Here is a 20,862-nt window from a genome sequence, read left to right as displayed (position 1 = left end):
GGACAAAGCTGTTGAAGGACAGGGAAAACAGACTTGTTTCCAGTATCCCCAAGCTGTACCTGGTCACTTTGAGGGCTGAGACAATCAGTATTCCAAGACACCTGGGCCTGCTTTTGACCCACCAGTTGGGAAACTCTGCAGCAGATTGCAAGCTCCTTGGGACAAGAACCATTTAGACTTTATACCACCTGGGCCTTAACCAAATGACTATTAACTACATAGGTGCTCAGTAAATGTGTGTTTATTGAAGTTGTGACAAGGCAACCCTAATAATTCATTGTGAAGTTAACTGATCTTAAGGAGTATGATTATAACTACTCTTTAGATGAAAGTTGGAATGTTGAAGTTGCTGTCTTTTGTTGTGTCTGTCTTATACTAAATTTCATGTTAAGAAGGGACAAAGTGGAAGAAAGAAACTTGGATAGAAATTTCTGATTGCTTTTAATTTTTAGGTTCCAAAGTGTGGAAGTGTGTGTGTTTTTTCACTTCTAAGGCTAATTTCCTCCCATTCTGCATCCTCCTACAAGGAATTTCACTGTAGATAGCAGCAATAAATTCATGATTGGCATGTTCTCCTTGATAACAGTGCATCTGTGATATTTCTCTTTGGTCTTCAAGGACCATGATAAACCTGTAGAACAATCACGCAAAACCACAGGAATTTTAAACTTCAACAGTGTAATTTTTGTTTAATACAGAGATAATTCTGTCTGAGAAGATTTTATAGACAAAGGAAAGGACACACAGATGAAAGTGTTTTTTATTTGTTTTCTTCTATAAAACATTTGAATAACTTTCAGAGACTAGAGTGGTTAGAATATAAACATTGCAGAAAAAGTCAAAAGAGCACAGTCTCATCCTTGACCACGTGAGCTCTTTGGACCTATTGGTACCTAGCCAGGTCTCTGCCTGGGGTGGCCGTCACCAGTCCTACTATCCGAGGCTGCCTGAAGTTCTGAGGGTGCTCAGCCTGATCCACCCCACTGATGGCTTTTGTTTTTGTTTTGTTTGTTTGTTTACCTTTAGCTGTCAGAAAGAAAAAAAATGAGGCAGCAGACCAGCAGGCGACTGTGGGACAGACGGCTTCACAGTCTGGTAATGCTGCCTCCCTTTATTCGAGCCTGCTTGCCATTTTATAACAGTGTGCAGGTTATTTTCCCTAAATCTGTTTTCATCTTATGGGATTTCAAGTTAGAATGCATATCTAGAGCCCAGAAAGCACAAAATAATGATCCCACTCTTCTGTTTTTGAAAACTAGGGAGGTTTTCTTCTTCTCATTAACTCTTTGTACCCTGAAGGTAACTTTTCCCCTGTTCTTAAAAAAAAAAGTATAAGGATAAATCAGTGACTTGTTTGAACTTACTGTTAGGGGAGGAGTGCTTTCAGCAGACAGTCTCTGATTTTTTTTTCCTGGCATGGGACTACAAAATATGTTAGTAAACTTAGAAGATGAGTTGTGTATACACGTGTGACCTTTAAATATAGCATTAGACAATTAATTATTTTTAGCACAAGATAGCTGTTAACCTAAGATGCACCATTTACCGTGATTTGCGGAGATGTGGATAGGGAATGCATTTGTATAAATTATTTATTTACTTAGCATAAAGTTCCTGAATAAGAGACACTGGGTTACAATGCTTTCCCCTCCCCCCCCCCCCCGAAGATATCCTTGAAAGAACGAACTTGGGCAGCTTTCTAAAGTATTCAAAACCCCATTTTTTACTGGTTCACTAGTAATGTGGTATTGGGGCCCTTTTTTCTTGAATTTTTCTTTTGTAGTTTTAGGCTATCAAGATCCTGGAAGTCAGGGTCATCACAGTGAAGCCAAAACTTTTATTTATTTTTTTAGGCAGTATGTATTTTTTAGTTGGTAGTTTCTTGAACTTACTTGGCACTCTGTTGGCTGATTTAAGATTGAGTGATTCATGCCATGGTTGTTTAATTTGGTGAAAAGCTGTTGGGAACAAACTGTTAGGAAATGGTCCAGTTTTAAGTTTGCATGTGCATATAAGTGGAGTATTTTGGGTTCATTCATCTCTTGCCAATCTTAGTTGTTAAGTAATCTTCTTGCATTCATATTGACATCATCCTCAGAATCTGTGTTTCTCCTCTCTCATAAAAACTGACTCTGGTTTTTAAGGTAGAGCTTCATGCTTGGAATTAACCAGGAAAAACCTCATTTATATCTCCTGCAAGAGGGACAGAGGGCCTGCACTGTGTATTTGCTGCCAGAAGTTTTTATAGTAATACTTTGTATCTAGGCTCTGGCTCTTACCATTAAATGTGCTTTTTATAGAGTACCAAGTTATAAATGTAGTGCAGCTACGGCATATTAATCTTACTGCAGAGATTTAATGAGGCAGTTGTTTTGCGATGGACACTATTGGGAGCAGAGAGCGACAGAGTTTTACTTTACCACTGAGCTGCAGAAATATTCCTTGCCTGGTAATAATTATAACCACATGATCTCTTAGTTTTTCTTTCTTTTGCCAGTGCTTTTCCATGCAAAAGTGGCTTGGAAGGAGGTCCATTTCTAGGCAGTGAAATGGATTGGAAATTGGGCTGTTTTCTCAGTAGTTTGACATTTTAGCTTTGATCAGGCATGGGATCCTTGTTGCACAGAGAGAAATATGTAAGATGAGTTTCAAGAATACAGATAGTCTTTGCCAGTCCACTGAGATGGCTTTTAGATATTCATTACTTTTACTTGACTTTTATATAGGTTATAAAAAGTAAATGTGGTGAAACCTCATTTTTACATGGACAGAATAGAATTTCTGCTGCTTGGCCTTAAACTGATCCCACACTTGAAATTAATTGAAGTCCATGGGTTTATTGCCTCCAACACTTTTAAGCCAGTGCAATTTTTCATTTTCCCCACAGTTGTAATTTTATTAAACCAGGTTATAGCAATAACAATTCTTATGAAGAGGAGGATGAGAAGAAGGAAAGAACCACCTGCCAGAGAACATAATAAGAGGAAAATCATGTTTCTTTTACATTCTCATTTATAAGTAATGTTAACAAAATTGGAAACAGAAAGCTGCCACTTATTTTTATAATAATAGTTGTGCCTGTGTTCCAAAATCCAGCCTTCTGTCCAATCAGAACACTATAAATCCAGTGTTCTGTAGCGTCCTTTTGAAAGGATGAGCCAGAAAGTTGGTTGACCAGGTGTGGTCATTTGAAGGATACAACATGTTTGGGGTAGCATCATTTAGGGGAGGGAAGAGAGAGTGGCATCTGCAGCTGTGACACAGTTTGTAGTTGCAGTGCAGGGGGTGTGGGAATATTTTAAAATATTGCCCTTTGGGTGGGTTTATAGCACAACAATGGGGTTGGAAGAGCAATTATCCTTGTGCAGTGGCGCTGGGGGCAGGGCAGTACTTCCAGGCATGGACTTTGTATTTATAACCCCTGAGGTTGAAGTCAGAGGTTTGAATGGCTAGCAGAGTAATACAATTATTTTTTATGATTGGATCTCAAAGGACTTTATAAAAACTACATCACTAAGGCCATGTGCAATTATTGAAGTGTAGCCACCTGTGGGAAAGAAATGGTTGACAATGTAAGCTTTCTAGAATCTTCCTACATCGACTGGCATTAGGAACAGAAACCCTTAGCACAAATAAACACACCTTTTGAATGGGCAAGAGCAAATTTTTTCATGAAAGTGGAGGTTGGAAAAATCTTACAAGGAAAGAGACTGAGATTCTAGTACTCATTACACCAAGGCATCATAGGCTATAATCGAACCCACCTCCCAGAGGGTCCCTCTTAAGTGTTGACCTAAAAACAAATTCGCCAGTTGGCTGGAGCATGCATCCTAAAGTTGCAGCAGAAGTGAATAAGCTTGACTGACTTCAGTCCCTGAAGGGTTCTATCTGTAACTGCAGAAGTGGAAGCAAAAACATTTTTTATTAGTCTTAAAAGATGACCCTTATTTTAATAACTAGCCACAGTGTCAGAAGCATGGTCTGGTGCCATTCTTTAGCTTTTAAGAGCTAAACCAGCATGCATTTTTATTTGTTTGTATTTTTGGTATTGGATTCATGTAAAGTGTCTATATTCTTGAATAATAAGGAAAGTGAGTTTTTTTCATTTTTCTCTGAATAGTACTTAAAGTATTCAGAGAGTCTCCTTATTTAAAAACAAACAGGTCTGCAAACTTGATGTGTAGCATTTAAATAATCATATTAAAATTCAGACCTAACACCCACATTTCCCTGAGTGCCGTCAGTTTTTTGAGAAACTGGAAACCCATGCTAAACAACTCAGAGTATTCAGTGTGTGCAAGCCGCATCCTGACGAATGTTGGATGGCACGGGGGGTCAGTCTGCCACAGTTGGGACAATTATTTATTTTTCTGAATGCTCTCTAGTTTGGCGTATTTTCCCCCTTGTTTTAGTTTGTTAGAGAGTGTTGGACCATTAACATTTGTTGTGTCTGTAGTTCTAGATGAAATATTTGAAAGCTGCAAATGTGGTGGGTCATGTAAGTGTCAGCTGTGGAAAATGCAGGCATATAGTTGCTTCTTTCTTTGGCGGTAACTGGTCTGTTTCTGTTTACAGAGAAAATACCAGTAAAGAACTTTTTGAGGTCCTCTCTATTTTGTTTCACCTTCTCCTTCTCAACCATCACTAAATCATATTTACTAATCTCTTACCTGGACATGGTACTGTGCTGGGCAAGGTATAAGACAAATGCAGAAGATCCTGTGATTGCTCCCCTAAGAACGAGCCGTCTAAATCCTGATGTATTGAAATGGCCACTGTGTAGAATGTTGAGGTAATACTTTTCCAGGTGGCAAATGAACACAAATTATCCATTTACTTAAACACTGTGTTCTTTTTTTAAAAAACCCAACAAACAAAATTTCATAGTCTTTGAGATGGGAACTCTGCTTTTTTCACCAACCCAAGAGATTATTATATATGTTGAAATGCAAGTTGATTTTGGCAATCATTCGAAGGGTGGTGATATAGTTAAGCTTATTGCAGATACGAACAAAGGCTTTGGGCCTGGTGCAGTGGCTCAAGTCTGTAATCCCAGTTACTCAGGAAGTTGAAGTGGGAGGATCGCTAGAGCCCAGGAGTTCAAGATTATGGCGAGCTGTGATCTCACCATTGCATGCTAGCCTGAGCAAAAGAGCAAAACCCCAACTGTGAAAAACAAAATTAAAAAAAAATTAAACATTTATATTTAAATTGTCAAATTTATTGTAGTCATTAAAATTAATATTGTAGTCATACAAAAATGTGACTACAGAAAATACATTACATATTTCTTAGGTATCTTGATATAACTCTTTTGTAACTGTTGTATTTACTGATCAAAGTCTTATAGAAAATAGAAATCTCTAGTTTGATTTTACTGTATTTTGAGACATAGTTTATGACTTTGGCAGGCTTTTTGCTATTAGAAATTAGTGACCCATAAATTCAGTCAATGATTACATTATCCTATTATCTTAATTTCCTCCTGAAGAAGCTAAGACCTCCTCATTCTTTCTTCCTCTCTCCTTTTCCAGAGGCACCAGGGTGTTTGGGAAGGGCGTCTCTAAAATTAGTCAAAGAACAGTGTAAATAATCAAAAAGTATTTATTGAACTCCAAGTGAAAGCATTCTGTGTGACTTATTCTTTTTTCCCCCTCTTCTGCTTGTATATCATTTTTAGGGTTAACATGGAATGATTTTTCGTTTTCACAATACATAGCTTTTCATCATTGATAATGCCAACTCAAGCTATTGACTTGATTATAATTTATAGTTGCTCTTCATATATTTTATTTTACTTTTTTGATAATTTTGACAACAAGAGACAAATTTATGCTCAGGTTTGCATTTGTAAGAATGTTTTGCTGTGTGTGTTACAGCTTATTTTGCTATCGCTGTCTAACAAATAATGGAGTAACTGTATGTTTTGACCAGTTTATAAGTAAAGGTCAATTTTGTGCCTATGGTAATTAGCTTAGCTTATTCTAGACTTTTAGCTAATTCTGGTAATTTCCCATGAAAGAGTATATTTAGCAGAAAAAGAGTTCATTCTTAGGCACAGTGGGTTTTTTTTTTTCCCTTTGCATTGGAGACTGTTTAATTTTAAATGTGATTTATCTCTCTCTTTTAAACAAAACCTCCTAAAAGGCTGTGAAAAAATAGTGAAGTTAATCCTAAGGGTGGGCAAGTTATTTGAAGGGAGAGGTAAGAAAAGGGCTCTGTGGTGGGAAAAATGAAGAAGTCCTTCAATAATCACAGATTTAGGGAAGGCTCTCTTTGGATTCTTCCATAATGAAATCTGCAATGAGGCACTCCTATTGCAGCTTCAGGGAAAACGGTGTTTCTGTTTTTGGTAGCAAGAAGATTAAACATTTCTTTAAAAGTGCCTGTCTTTAAACCCCATACTTACAGTGTTGATTTTCTTTCAGACCCCAACTGTAAACTTGAAGACAAGACTGAAGATGGAGAGGCGCTAGATCGTAAGAAGAGACCGGAAGACGGGGAGGAGTTGGAAGATGAAGCTGTGCACAGCTGTGACAGCTGCCTCCAGGTGTTTGAATCTCTGAGCGATATCACAGAACACAAGATTAATCAATGTCAGCTGACAGGTAAACAATACTTATCACTTTTTGTCTCCTCGTACTGTTCTATTTCTGATTTTTTTCAGTTTGTTCCTTTATGTGTTTTTCTTTTCCATTTATTTTACTCCCTCACTTGAATACCTGGGTAAGTCTAGAGGTCCTTTTGAAAGAATCTGAGATGGTTGTTTGGGGAAACTTCAGGTCATAATCCCGCTTAGATTTTGAATTGCGCTTGGATTTTAAAAGTTAATGACTTTATTTTCTATTTCATTCTTTTTTCTTTTTTTAACTACAGTGATGCCTTGTAGGAGCAGAACCTCATATTGGATGACTAAAATAAAGTCAAAAGAATCCTTTTGAATACTTTTCCAATGACATTTAGCATGAGAAATAAACTTGTTTTTGCTTAAATATTGTCTCTTGAAGGAAATTTTTTCTGAGTTAGGCACATTTTTTTTAATGTTCCCATAAAGTTCGATTATTAATTGAGTACCACAGTTCTCATTAGTTCACTTTTCCATCTCACTCATTAGACTAAAAGCTCATGCATGGATGACTGAAACTCTATCTTATTCATCCTTGCTTTATCTGAGCTTAGCACAGTGCCTGGCCTATAGTAAGTACTCACTAAGACTGGCAAACTATTCTGCTCTACAGCTCATTAGAAGAGTACAGTACATGTAAATGGCATGTTGCATAGCATGTATGAGGTAATGGTTGGATAAAACTGAAACTCAGTTTACCAAATGTCTACCCTCTTTAAAAATATATCCTACAAGAATGAGTTAGATGAGCCTGGATAAGGCATTTCAGATTAATGTTTTTACATATTATTTTTCTTCTACTCTTTTAAGCTGACACTACTCCTATGTGTGTATAATTGTGTTGTTTTTTTTTTTTTCATTTTCCTAGCACAAATCTTTCTTCAATTTACCATGTACAGGAAATATATGTATTTACTGGACAAGTGGTTCTCCACTTATTTTTCACAGAATATTTATACCTTTATAAGATTTTAATGTGTGTTCTATTTTAATAAGTTTTTCTGAACAGATTATTGTGGAACGTTGGGTTCAATCTATTAAGACTTTATTAAATGTATATTGTGGTTAATTTCTTTAAGAAGGGATTACAGTGAGCAAATTTATTAGACCATAGACTTTTCATTCAGAAAACTCATTATTTTCTGGAACATAAGTTTCAGAATTGATGTTGCCTTATAAATATTGACCAAAATATTTAGTAAATATTGAGGTTTTTGGGGGGGGCAACTTTTATTTTGATAGAATTCTATACTTATAGGAAATTATAAAAATATATGACTCCCACATTTTTCTGATTCACCAATTGCTTAGATTTTACCCCATTTACCTTATAATTTTTTTCTTTATCTCTCCTTTATCAGTTCTTTCTTACTCATTTGAGAGAAGGTTGGAGACATGACATCCCTATAAATATATTCTGTGTCCTAAGAACAAATGCATTCTCTTACATGACTACAGTATATTTACTGAAATCAAGAAATATTTTACACCTGTAGTCACTAGTATCCAATCCATAATCTGTGTTGAAATTCCACCAGTTGTCCTAATCATGTCCTTTATAACTATTTGTCTCCTGATTCCTGGATTTAGGATCATGCATACTGTTGAATTGTCATCTCTTTTGCTTCCTTTAACTCAGTCTTTGTCTTTCTTGATCATGGCAATTTTGAAGAGTACCTGCCAGTTACTTTATAGAATGCCCTTCAATTTGGGTTTGACTGATGTGTCCTCATGATTAAATTCAGGTTATTTACTTGTGGTAATAACATCAAAGAAGTGATGTGCCTTTCTCAATGCATCGGATCAGGAAGTACATGATGTTAGCTTGTTCCAGTGTTGGTGATGTTAACATCGATACTTGTTAAAGATGGTGTCTGCCAGTTGTCTCCAGTGTGAAGTTACCACTTTCCCTTTGTATATGTATTTAGTAATTTGTGGGAAGATTCTTTGATAACTATATAAATATCCTCAACCTTATAACATTTTTACCTGCTGTCTTTGTGCCTATTGTAATTCCATAATTTCTAACTTATTAGTTGGCTTGCTACATTTTTCTTCCTTATTCATTTGCTTATTCATATTACCATAGATTTTCGTTTTATTTAGTGGTCATAATTCATTACTATCATTATTTTGGTGCTCAGATTGCCATAGCTTTAGCCAATGGGAGTCTCTTCAGACTGAATCCTGTGTCTGTTTGATATGTCTCCATCATTATTTGAAGACTTACATTCTGGTACAAATAGAAGCTCCAGGATAATGTTCTTTTCTTGTCCTATTTCTGTAATAAGCCTTTTTGTTGTTGTTATTGTTGTTTAGAGGCCTGATTCTTTTAAGAGAACAAAGGTATTTAGAAATTAAGACAGCCGGGCTCGGTGGCTCAGCCTGTAACCCCGCGCCTTTGGGAGGCTGAGGTGAGTAAATTGCCTGAGCCCGCGGGTTCGAGACCCGCCTGGGCAGCGAGACCTCATCTCTACAATAAATCAAAAATCAGCTGGGCCTGGTAGCGCATGCCTGTAATTCTGGCTACTCAGAAGGCTGAGGCGGAAGGATCGCCGGAGCCCAGCAGGTTGAGGCTGCGGTGGCCGGGAGCAGCCACTGCACTCCAGTCTGGGCAACAGAGTGAGACTATATAACACACATATAATAAAGTTTACACATATACAAATATATACACATGCATGTATTTTTCTCTAATGGAAACCATGCATTTATATTGATGGCCTCAAATTCAATACTACAGGTACATCTTAGCCTTATTCCTATCTGTGTTTGTTAGTGCCTTCTTTAGCAGAGAGAAACCTGGCTTTCATTATCCTCAATATGTTCACTCATTTGCTTGAGCTGGAATATTCATTAGGTAGTTTCAAAATTGCTTACTCATACACCATGATTAGCACACCTTATGTAACTAGAGTTTAATATTTCTTTATAATTATTAATGCTGTTATTTTTAATGCAACATTTATATACAGTGAAATTCATAAATTGTAAGTATATAGTTTGATGAATTTTGGCAGAATACATATATCTATGTAACACATCCTTTTTAAGATCTAATTTCTTGCACCTCCGAAAGTTCTCTCATATTCCTTTATGATCAGTAATGCTCTATCAGAAATAACCAGTTTTTTAACCATAGATTCATTTTGCCTGTTCTAGAACTTTTTATAAATGAAATCATACAGTATGTACTCTTTTTTATCTTCCTCATTTCTTTTGTTCAGCATGTCTGAGTGATTCATTCATGTTGTTGTATATATATGTAGTGTGTCTCTTTTTAGTTGTGTAGTGTTCCATTGCATGAATATATCATAATTTATTTTCCATTTTCTGTGGGTGGTCACTTTGATTATTTTTAGTTTTTGGCTATTATAAATAAAGTTGTAGTGAACCTTCCTATGTAGATCTTTTTGTGGACATCTGTTTTATTTTTCCTGGGTTAATACTGTAGGAGTAGAATTGCTGGGTCATTGGGTCGGGTAGTGTGGGGTAAGATATGTTTATCTGAATGAGAAACTTCTGAACCTTTTTCCAAAATGGTTGTACCATTGTTCATTCCCGCCAGCAATGTATGAGTATTCTAATTGTTGTACATGCTTGCTAATATTTGTGTTGCCCGTCTTTTTAATTCTGGCATTCTATTGGGTATATCTTGGTATTCTTTGTGGATTTATTTACACTTTTCAGTTTATATGCACTTATTTGACTTCATTTAATACTTATTTTCCTCAGAACATATACTTTTTGGAAAATATTAAACGCAGTAATTAGTAAAATACTTTTCAGTGAAATAGCTGGTGCTTTGAAGGAAACTTTTGTCATGTAGAATCAACAATAACTTTAGGGTAAAAACATGGGTACTTGAATGCATAAACTCGACTGGAATGCTGGTATCTATTAAGCTAGCAAGAAAACATAGGTAAGAGTGGGTTGTTTCTCATGTTTAGAGTTATTTTAAAATTCAAATAATTTGAAAACCAAACTTCAAGTTCTACTTAGTGTTTAATTTTTACTGAGTGCCTGCCAAATAGTTATTCTTATATTCAGCTCTATGAAATAGAAGCAAAAGATATTAGTCATGTCTCATACAACTTTAATAATATCTGTGCGGGAAATACTGAATTTTGCACACATGGTATGGTGAAGAGAATATTTATGGGTTAAATATTTTTCAACCCCTAATAAAATATGTGTCTTGTTTTGATATTAAGCTTTCTAAAAGCAGAGAATCAGGCCTGTGCTCACATTCCACAGCTACCCTTTAATCAAAGGTGGGAAAATAGAGGCTTATTTGCCAGGTATTAAAGCCCGTATCCAGAAGGAGGAAATCTGATGGGTCTCGTTCCTGTTTATTGTCATCCAGGATGATTTCTTGGGGAGAATGGTAGGTTCATGAAGCAAAGCAGTAGCAGAAGGCTGGGAGGGGATCAGAAAGGGGAGAAACAGAATCAAGACGCATCCACATTTATTGAAGGTTCTAAAGTTTAAGCTTGAGTTGACTGAGATTAAAGACACTTGGAAGCATTTTAATTAAAAAAGTAATATTGTACTTTTATCGTCTTCCTTGGTTAAAGCCTTTTTGTGTGAGTTAGGAGGTCTGGCTGTTCCAGTGTTTGCTTCCCACTGCTTGAACTGACTCCTGGTCCTGCTTCTCCTGCAACCCCCACAACTGACAAAGTGCTAGATTTAGCAAGCAAGGGTATTTCTATTTTTTTCCTACCTCTTGGTTATACTCTTTTTATCTTTGATTCTTCTTTTTCATTCTTTTGTCTTTTATCTTCGTCTAGCCTCATTTGCATCTTTACTAATATTCCTCTGATTCCGGTCCTTTGTCCAAGACTCTTCCTTTTTTCCTGCCTGTTTCATTGTCTCTTGCTGCTTTCTTCATGTGTTCTGTGCTCCTTGTGGCTTCCCTTTTATTAAGCTTGAAGTCTTTACTTAACACGTTTTTTGTCCTACCCAGCTAGGCCATTGCCTGAAGAAATGTCTGTGGAGAAAGGGAATTCTCAGTAATGTACTGGAGGGTTAATTATAGAGTAGATTGAGAAGAGAAAGAAATCTTACAACTTGTTGATTTGCAAAAAAAACCAGAAAGTTGATGTATTCTGTTATCTGACACTTTTATGGGTTGTTTAGGGTATTTCTTTTAGGAGAGTGCCTAGAAACTCTGCCTCAAGTTCCTCCCTAACCTTAACTGAGGATTTTTTTTTTTTTTTTTTTTTTTTTTTGGTATCTGGCATCTCCAAAGCTGAGAGGGCTCGTGCTTAAGGTTTTCTACTTATTCCAAAGAAGCCACCCAGAGGTACAGCGGGGAACGACACTGGTTTATTAGAACTTACAGGAGGCAGGTCTGCTCATGAGGCAGGGACAGTGGAGGGTCATTGAGAAACAAACTGCCCTTCGGGGCAGTACAGCAAACAGTTTTATAGTCAGTTAATCAAATTCCTATCCTGTGTTTACAATTACATTGATTGCACGTGATGACCACATTACAGCGTTTCTTGGTCACCTGTACCCTGTGACTCATTATTGAGAGTGTGTATATCCTTCGGAGACCGGTCTTGGCCAGAGGCTGCTTCCTGGGGGAGAGGCAGAAAGAAGTCAAGTACAGGGGAAAAGAGGCAATGTCTGGACAATTACCTCACACTTGGTAACTTCAGATCTGTTCCTTTGGTGACTTTCATCCCCAAGGATGATGCACATTCCCTGGACAGTCAGCCTCGATGAAAACTGATTCATGCCATATCGAAAGTCTTGAAATCCTGGTAACAGTCTTGCCTAGACCAGACTGTGTTTTTGGAGATGAAGGTCAAATAGAGGGCAAGATGATCAATTCTAGACCCAGATTTCAAAGGCAGCTGGAGGATTGAGAATGTGCCAGCTCAAGGCATGGTTTGCCACCAGTATGGAACTATTCATAGTATAGGCAATGGATCCATCAGGGATGTGGGGGTTGTGATTGTCTTGCACACGATTCATGGTGTCTGTCACTACGAGGACATTCTGGAATATGGACATTGTTCTGGATAAACATCCATGATCTAGGAAAGAACAAAACAGTCGCTAAAGATAGAAAGGGACAAGATGACACTCAGCAGATGAGTTCTCTCTTCTTTGTCTCATGGTGCAATTTCTCCCAGTCTATGATCTAACATGTGTGAGTAAGTTATGTATCATCCCTGCTTGAAGGAATATAGGGGGAAAGGTGAAAGAAAAAATTAAATCCCTCTCTGCAATTGTAGCAGTAGATGGAAACCACCTGTCTTGCCCCAGTCTTGCTGTCTTTTTCCTGGAGGCTGGGAAGGGAGGGGGATCAACACTCTAATGCTGTTGGGACTCTCTGATGCAGAAGACAGATTATCAAAATATATATTTAAAGAAGGAAAAGCACAGAGAACCTCTCATTTTACTAATCCACAAACCCTATCATTTCTTGCTAATTCCCTCAGGGGGTGGGGAGGGCTGGAAGCCAGAGGGGTCTCATCACACTTCTCAACAAAGATTTAATAGCAGGGTGCTGTGGGGAAGGCTGAGATTACGGAGACTTTATTATGCTTACAAAACTGAGTAAGAACTAGCATTGTAAATCATCAAAACTAAGCTACACTTAACAGGATAAATGTGTAAAGTGCATTTGGTAATACTGTATGCTTGTTGTTCTGAGTCATTTTTCTCTTCTCTCCTGTTAATTTGCAAACTTGAATTGTCTGTTAAGTGTTCTTTCACATCATTAATATAATGTGAATTGCCTGGTATAAATGCAGAGAAAACTAAATAGTATTGTATTGGTCCTTAACTCTGGTCCACCATACTATTAATGGATAAGTAAGTTGAAATCATGTGGTAGTAACTCTTCTGTCGTTTTGGGAAACATGTTGTAGACCAGCTTTTTAAAGCCTTCTTTACAAATATTTCTGTATGGGTTCACACTTTTTTAGGAAAATGAACTGAATTGGAGTGGCTGCTGTTTGTCAGTATAAAGTAGTAGGTTCACTCAATTTTGTTTTAAAAGTTATAAGACTTCCTGGAAGCTTCACACAATTTTTATGAGCATAGACATCTGGAATATCATTATTATTATTTGGCCAAATAATTTTTTTTCAGTGAAAGTGAGTGCGTGTGTGTCACATGGTTATGGCAATTAGAGACTGGTTCATTTCATTGGACAATAAAATACTCTATAACAGCTAGTCCTGCTGGCAGTGGGAGTATGGCAAATGAGTGTTTTATAGAACGAAGCATCATATTCACAAAGGCATATTGAAACTGCTTTCAGAACTTTCCTCTGTGCTGTTATTTTATCAAATCATTAGTTGAAATAAATTTTGTGATGTAAATGTGATATTTTAACTTTTTAGTTCATATTAATTAGGCTTAAGGCAGTATAAGTTTTGTTTGCATATTTCTGTATTAATTACTCTATTAATTCATTATTCATACTTTGTTATTAATCATTTATATATTATTAATTAATTATCTATTTCTCTATTAATTAGGCTTTGGGCACTATAAGTTTTATTTTCCTATTTTCTTCCATTTTGTTCAATTCCTCATTTTGTACCTAAATTATTTGTTTTTAGCCTACTTCATTCTCCTAAGCCCCCAAAATGCAGTTTGTGACTTTAATGGTTTCCATTTCCTGGCCCCCTCTACATGCGTCTTACTTTTTTTTTTTTTTTTTTTTGAGTCAGAGTCTAACTCTGTTGCCCAGGCTGGAGTGCAGTAGCATACTCACGGCCTCCGCAGCCTTGACCTGCTGAGCTTAGGCGATCCTTCCACCACAGTCTTCCAATTAGCTGGAACTACAGGCATGCACCACTGTGTCCAGCTAATTTTTTGATTTATTGTAGAGACGAGGTCTCACCATGTTGCCCAGTCTGGTCTCAAACCCTTGGGCTCAGGCAATCCTCTTGCCTCTGCCTCCCAAAGTGCTGGGATTATAGGCATGAGCCACCATGCCTAACTGGCTGGTGTTTTCTAAAACTTTTTGGAAAAAAAAATTAGTGCGGACTTTTACAATATATATTTATTAATACATTATGCAACATTCACAAAAATAGAAACTAAAAAATTAGGTAAAGATGAAATAAACAAGTTTTAAAAATAATGTTATTTTGAAGTCCTGGTCTATGCTTGTTTATTTTGGTAATTTATCTTAATGATTGTTAGAACTGAAAAAGATATCTCACAAAACCACCAAAGAAAGAACATATGTTATTATGCTTTTCTATGGGGTTCATTGTTATCAATGGTGGCTATAAGCCCGTATTTCAAATAACTTTCCTGTCCTCTCAACTTTGTTTTGCCAACTCTTGGTCAGTTCTGATTAAATTGTTTCTTTTTCTCCCTCTCTTTCATACTGCAGCTGACAAAGAGCTAGTAAAAGCAAAGGGAGCAGAAAGGCCAGATTTGACATTTTCTTATTGGTTACTTGTGTTCAACTGTCAATATCTTGCAGTTTTCTTGCAGAAAACTTTTGAAGTCAGTTGTCAAAATTTGAGGATTTGTGTGAATTAGATTAATTAAAATTAAATACAATGATCCATAAGTCCATTCCACTGGACCCAATAGACCGCACTATTATGAGATGGAAGGAAGGGGACTGCAGTACTGTTTAACTCTGTTCTCAGGAGGGTCTGATCTGCACCTGGATGGATATTTATGACTGGTGTCCATTCTGATTGGTTGCTAAATATTTAATATTTAGGATATCCCCTCTACCCTATGATAATGTACTGTATATCTTAGAGACTGCTACTCTTGACTACCAGAAAAACAACTCACCAAATCTCTGCTCCTCTCAGTGTTAGAGAAAGAGGTGGGGGTTGAATGTGTCATTATCTTCAACTGTCAGGGCTGTGACCAAGTTCTTCTATGCATTTACCAAAGAAAAAGTGATCATCTATGATTGGTTCTTGCTTCTGAGCTGTAGGCTGAGTGTGCTTCTTTTTCTAGTTTAGAAAGAAGGGTCAGTTCAGTAATTACCTGCTATCGAAGTTGTTCTATTTCCACATTCATTTGACTGCGGCAGGATTTTTCAATATTGTACCTGATTATATCGTTAAAGAATTCGCACCATTCTCTTCTTGAGGATTTGTTTGTAAAACTCGCTACCAAAACATGGATGTAAAATAATCATTTTTAGGTCTGTTATTTTCTCAAATCTCTTTGAACGCTTTTGGGTATTGTAATTGGGATTTATAAACGGGTTGTACTGATGAATTACATTTTCTCACTAAGAATGATGAGTTATTACATTTATTAATGTATTAAAGTTAAATAGTTTGAATGTTGAAGGTATAATTTAAGAAAGATTTTTCTGTATTTTTGATGTCCGCATTTTATTAGGTATTTTTACTCTCGGCCTGCTTTAATAACTTGTGAGTCATAAGAAAGCTACTGATTATGAATGGAAAGTTTCTGAAGGAGGAAATCGTCTAGAAATAGAAAATAAATGGGTGCATTCACTTTATTTTTTACAAGTAAAACCTAAGTGAAGACTATCTTGCATTGGTTATAACTACATTTGCAAATCACCTGTTCCTTGATTAATTTGAGTTATTAAAAAATTTACCTTTTGAAATGAATAGAATTCAAGAAAAAAAGCATTATTTCCCTATGTATAAGAAGATGTTAACTTTGGATGTCTGTAGAACCACAGTCGTTTTAGATAAATGGTCTTGCCTTAGTTGTATAATTAATAATGAATATATAATAGTATAACTGTGTGGTTTCAGGATTCATTTGCCAAAAATTGTAAATAAAATGTCAAGAACACAAACCATGGGAGAATATCTTCAAGAATTTCCACCATGTCCTTGATGGTCATTGATGGTAATTAAAGCTGTCAGTTTGTCCCTGTGGAGAAGTGTAAAAATTATAAATGAAGGTCTGTATTTAGGATTGGAAACAGTGGGGTCTCTTTTGTGAGGAAGACGAATTAAAAGAGACCCACTATCTTAGGCCCTCTGCAGCCATTCAGTTTATCTTGTAAGCAGGGCAGTGTCTAGCTATTTAGATACAGCTGTGTGCTCTTAAGGGCTCTGTACATTTTAGCCTGTTCTCATATGTGAAATTCAACATGGTAATACTTAAGATGTTGATTTTTTTACATTTTTCCCTGATTTCACTTAATTTTTTTTCACATCACTTAAGATGCTTGTGACTTCCTTTATAAAGTAATGGGTTGCTAAAGAAGCTATTTAAAGTAGACTATTTCTACACCCTTCTCTTTGTGCTAAAGTCTATAGCTGGGGATCTTGTCTTTGGGGAATGGTAGCAATGTCACAGAGATCTATGACCTCTTAATAGGTCTTGGGAGGGGAAGGCAGGAATCGTTCTATGCTGTGCCTCAGGGCTTAGTTCCTTTAAACTTCAAGGAATTGGACTGGAACTCTTCTCTCCTCCTTTCTTTCGGCTTTACCTTCAGGGGAAATTGATCGATTAGAGATGATTATTCCACAAACTCTGAACCCTTTCCCCCTCTTTGTTCCAACTGGAGCTTCTCAAAGTTTAAAGGGATTGTGTCTCCTGGGTGAATTGTAGAATGAATTTAAGTAGATTATTGGGTAGAACTCTTTGAACACACATTAAAAGTGTGAAAAAGTATATTTGGAACAGACGAAAATATTAGAAGTGAAAGGATAAAGAAACATTCATTTAAATATGATTATAATGTAATTATATGGGTTATTTTTGAGCAAAAGATTAGCTGTTAAAAAGTAGAACCACAGTAGTACTTCAAACCAAGAAAATAGCAGGGTCAGTGCAACAAATGGGCAAATGTGTAAAATCAGGAGGTGAGTTCCCAATAGGACCAAAGACAAGCATAAATGATTGGGTTTACATGTCATCTATTAAGCATACCAAGATTCTACTATGATATATAAGGATATATGTCTAGTTCCTTTTGGAGGGGCATGTGTAATATATTTGCCTTATGGATGCTATCATATTTGAGTTATATTTAATACCACATCAATTTAATTTTTTCGTTTTTTAAAGAAAAATTTAATTCTAGATTCTACCAACTCATGGAGCAGTATTAGCTCCCCCTGGTGACTAAATAAAAGTGTGGACAAGGATGACAGGGGTGATGAGCTTCATTAACTTCAGCCTTAAAATGCACAATTAATAACTAGGATATATACATAGGCATGTACACAACTGTTTTCCAAATCTCAATTAGTCTTGAGAAATGTGCATTTTCATGTCAGTTTGTCTTCATAATGACGACTGGTCTATCTTGTGTGACTTTCTTGGAGTTGTGCTCATTTTGATCACCCTGAAGCTACTGGATTTCTGGTGATACTGGAATAAAGGGTAGATATTTAGATCTATTGTGAACTAGTAGTTGATTAAAAAAGCATAAACTAAAAGTAAGGGCACTTACCGACTTACCTATCTCTAGCATCCCTGCAAAATAGACTTTTATAGAAAAGGTTGGCATTGTTGAAATGATTTAATAGAAATATTCTTTTAGAGAGAACAGTATTATACATTCAAATACTGAAATGTGTTTTTTTGGTTGTATCAACAAAACATTTTTCTATTTAATTTATGAATTATTTAAAGTGTATATTTTTATTACTCAAATTGCCTTTAAACTTAACTTTTTTATAGTCTATTTTATAAAAATGTTCCCGATCATAATTAAATTATCAGGCTGACAGACTCTGGAGAATGCTTTTATATTCTTTTAGAAAAGAAATCTGTCAAATCTATCATATACTTATTTCTTATTCTTAATTTTATTTTCTATGCAAAGTATTTGCTTTTCACCAGTTTTTATGCTGGTTATCAAAAAGCCATGCCCTGTGGCTGTGTGATCTGGTTTAATATTTTATATTAAATATTATGTATATTACCATGCATTCAAAGGGAAAGATTTAAAATTTTATCTGAGAGTGCATATTTGAGTTGTTTCTTTGCTCTTGTCTTCTGAATAGTTTTCTCCCTATAATTTAGCACTTCCCACCCCTATTTTTTGCTTTTTTTCTTTCCTAGGACTTTAATTTTAGGGTATAGGCCTTAGTCCATTGATTTGTGCTTTCCTTTTGTTTTTCCACCAAAATACTTATCTGTATTGGGAGAAAGAATATAATCGTCTAAACTCAATCATTTGTTACATCACCTTCTTTAACCTATGGAAACCTAAATGGAGCTTCTTTTGGAGTTATTAGTGTATTATTTTGTCATTTGGCCTGAAGTGATGGTTATGAAGCAACACAAATGAACACAGTACCACCCGCCTCACCTTAGTTTCTTTTTGCTTCCTTCCATTACTGTTAACTTCCTTCCTCAAGCCAAATGCCCAGAAATTCTTTCATCCCAGTGCCTAGCAAAAGAGCAAACAACCATGCTTTGCCTTCATTATTGCTAATGGTCACTCACAGAGCTTCAGTTGGTGCCTAACAGCTTAATAGTAATAGCTTTCTTCTCATGAGTAACAGTTTAAAACTGACAAGTGCTTAATAATATCAATATTACATTGATTAGATACTGTGGTTTGGCTGAGTGTAATGTGAACCATATATGGCACCATTTCTCGCTATGCTCCTAAGACTATCCACAGATAGCGAAATGAATAGCACCTCTTAGTAGCACCTCCTAGTAGTATGTTTTCCCAAATACCACCGTGCATTTATCAGCAATTCAATTCAATAAACATTTATCAGGATTCTGCTCTGTGACCGATAAGTACAGGGCCCAGGATCTTTTGAGAGATAAATGATTGTGAGGGGTCATTGAGAGTAGCTGGGCACTTCAGGGCTGGCTTCCTGAAGCACACGGTCCCTTTAGTGATGAGCAGGAGTTTGTCAGGAAAGGGAAAGGGACATTTCAGGCCCACAGAAGAGAAAGAAAACGAGGGGAGAGGTATGAAATAGCATAGTACCTGCAAATCAACTTCATGCAAGAAGAAAATGTGTAATCTAGGAAACTAGAGACTATGAATATATTTGTTATCAACTATTGCAGCATAACAATTACTCCAAAGCCTTTGACTTAGAACAATAACCATGTATTTTCTCAAAGTCAGGGAATTCGGCAGCAGCTTACTTGAGAGATTGTGATCCTAGATTTCATTTGAGGTTGCAGTCATCTGAAGGCCTGGATGGGGCTTGGGGAACCACTTTCAAGCTCAGTCACAAGGCTCCTGACTGGAGACCTGCCTGGAGGCTTCACTCCCTGGGTCTCTCTATATGGGTAGCTCATGACATGGCAGCTGGCTTTTCCCAGAACAAATAATTTGAGAGAGAAGAGTGCACGAGAGTGAGAGCGAGGGAGACAGACACACCCACCAATATGGGAGCTGAAGTGTCTTTTATGGCCTAATCTTGAAAGTGACATATCATTACTTCTGCCATATTCTGTTGGTCACACAGATCAACTCTGGTATGAATTGAGAGAGAATTACAGAAAGGCATGAATACTGGAGATTAGAGGCTGTTTACAAGCAATGAACTAGAAATGGGTAGTTAGGGTCTGGCAATGGGGAGGACCAGGCTAAGAACTTAAATGTGATTCTCTGGTTTGTCCAACTACTCTTACAAATATCAACCAGGTATAGGAGTGATGGTAAGGAGTTAACAGAAATTCTCCCTTCCTTGCAACCAGAACAGCCCAGGCTGAAACTGTTTTACATACTGGACAGCCAAGTAAGATTTCATGTGAATATTGAGTTTAGAGAGTTAGGAATGTTTGATAATATTTTTTTTAGGCAGAGGGTAGCCATCGAAGATTTTATGCGGGGGAGCAAACACATGTCAAATTAGACTGTATTTTGCAGAGTAAATTTGAGGAGGAACAAGGGGGGAAGGGATTCCAGATAAGAGGCACTTGCAATTATAGTAGTAAGAGAAGATGAGGTCAAAACTAGAGCAGTGGTCATAGACATGGAGAGGAGTGTAAAATTTAGTAAATACTTAGGAGGTAAAATCATCTAAGTTCAGCGATTGATTAGTTGTGTCTCTGAATGTCTCAGGTTTATTGGGTAGCCATCACTTGATAGTAGGAAGGAGAAAGAAGCAGCTTTGATGGGTTTCTTTTTTGCTTGGGTTAAATCTGAGATATAGTCCTTTTCTGGCTAGAATTGTTCCAAGCACTAGTTGTGACTTGGGCTAGGACCCAAAGGTAGCCATCAGTTGACTTAACATGCTTCCTCTTTACTTGAATTGTGGCTTCATTTTCCCTTTGCACATTATCTGTTTCTCCCCAACCTTACCCCCATTTAA

General features: G+C 36.6%; 1 protein-coding gene across 1 annotated transcript in view; it reads left to right on the top strand.

Moving 5' to 3' along the window:
- The first annotated feature begins 1,417 nt into the window (after positions 1–1,417).
- ZNF521 (zinc finger protein 521) overlaps positions 1,418–20,862 on the top strand; it is a 264,956-nt gene continuing 245,511 nt past the window's right edge. The window contains exons 1-2 of the mRNA XM_021709715.1: positions 1,418–1,457; positions 6,429–6,608. Of these exons, the coding sequence (XP_021565390.1) occupies positions 1,451–1,457; positions 6,429–6,608 (187 nt within the window). The 5' untranslated portion in view covers positions 1,418–1,450. The remainder of the gene's footprint in view (positions 1,458–6,428; positions 6,609–20,862) is intronic.

This window comes from Carlito syrichta, unplaced genomic scaffold (assembly GCF_000164805.1).
Source record: "Carlito syrichta isolate Samal-C Ts95f unplaced genomic scaffold, Tarsius_syrichta-2.0.1 Scaffold72428, whole genome shotgun sequence".
Lineage (NCBI taxonomy): Eukaryota > Metazoa > Chordata > Mammalia > Primates > Tarsiidae > Carlito > Carlito syrichta.
The sequence above is the reverse complement of the archived record's forward strand: the minus strand, read 5'-3'. Positions and strand labels throughout refer to the sequence as shown.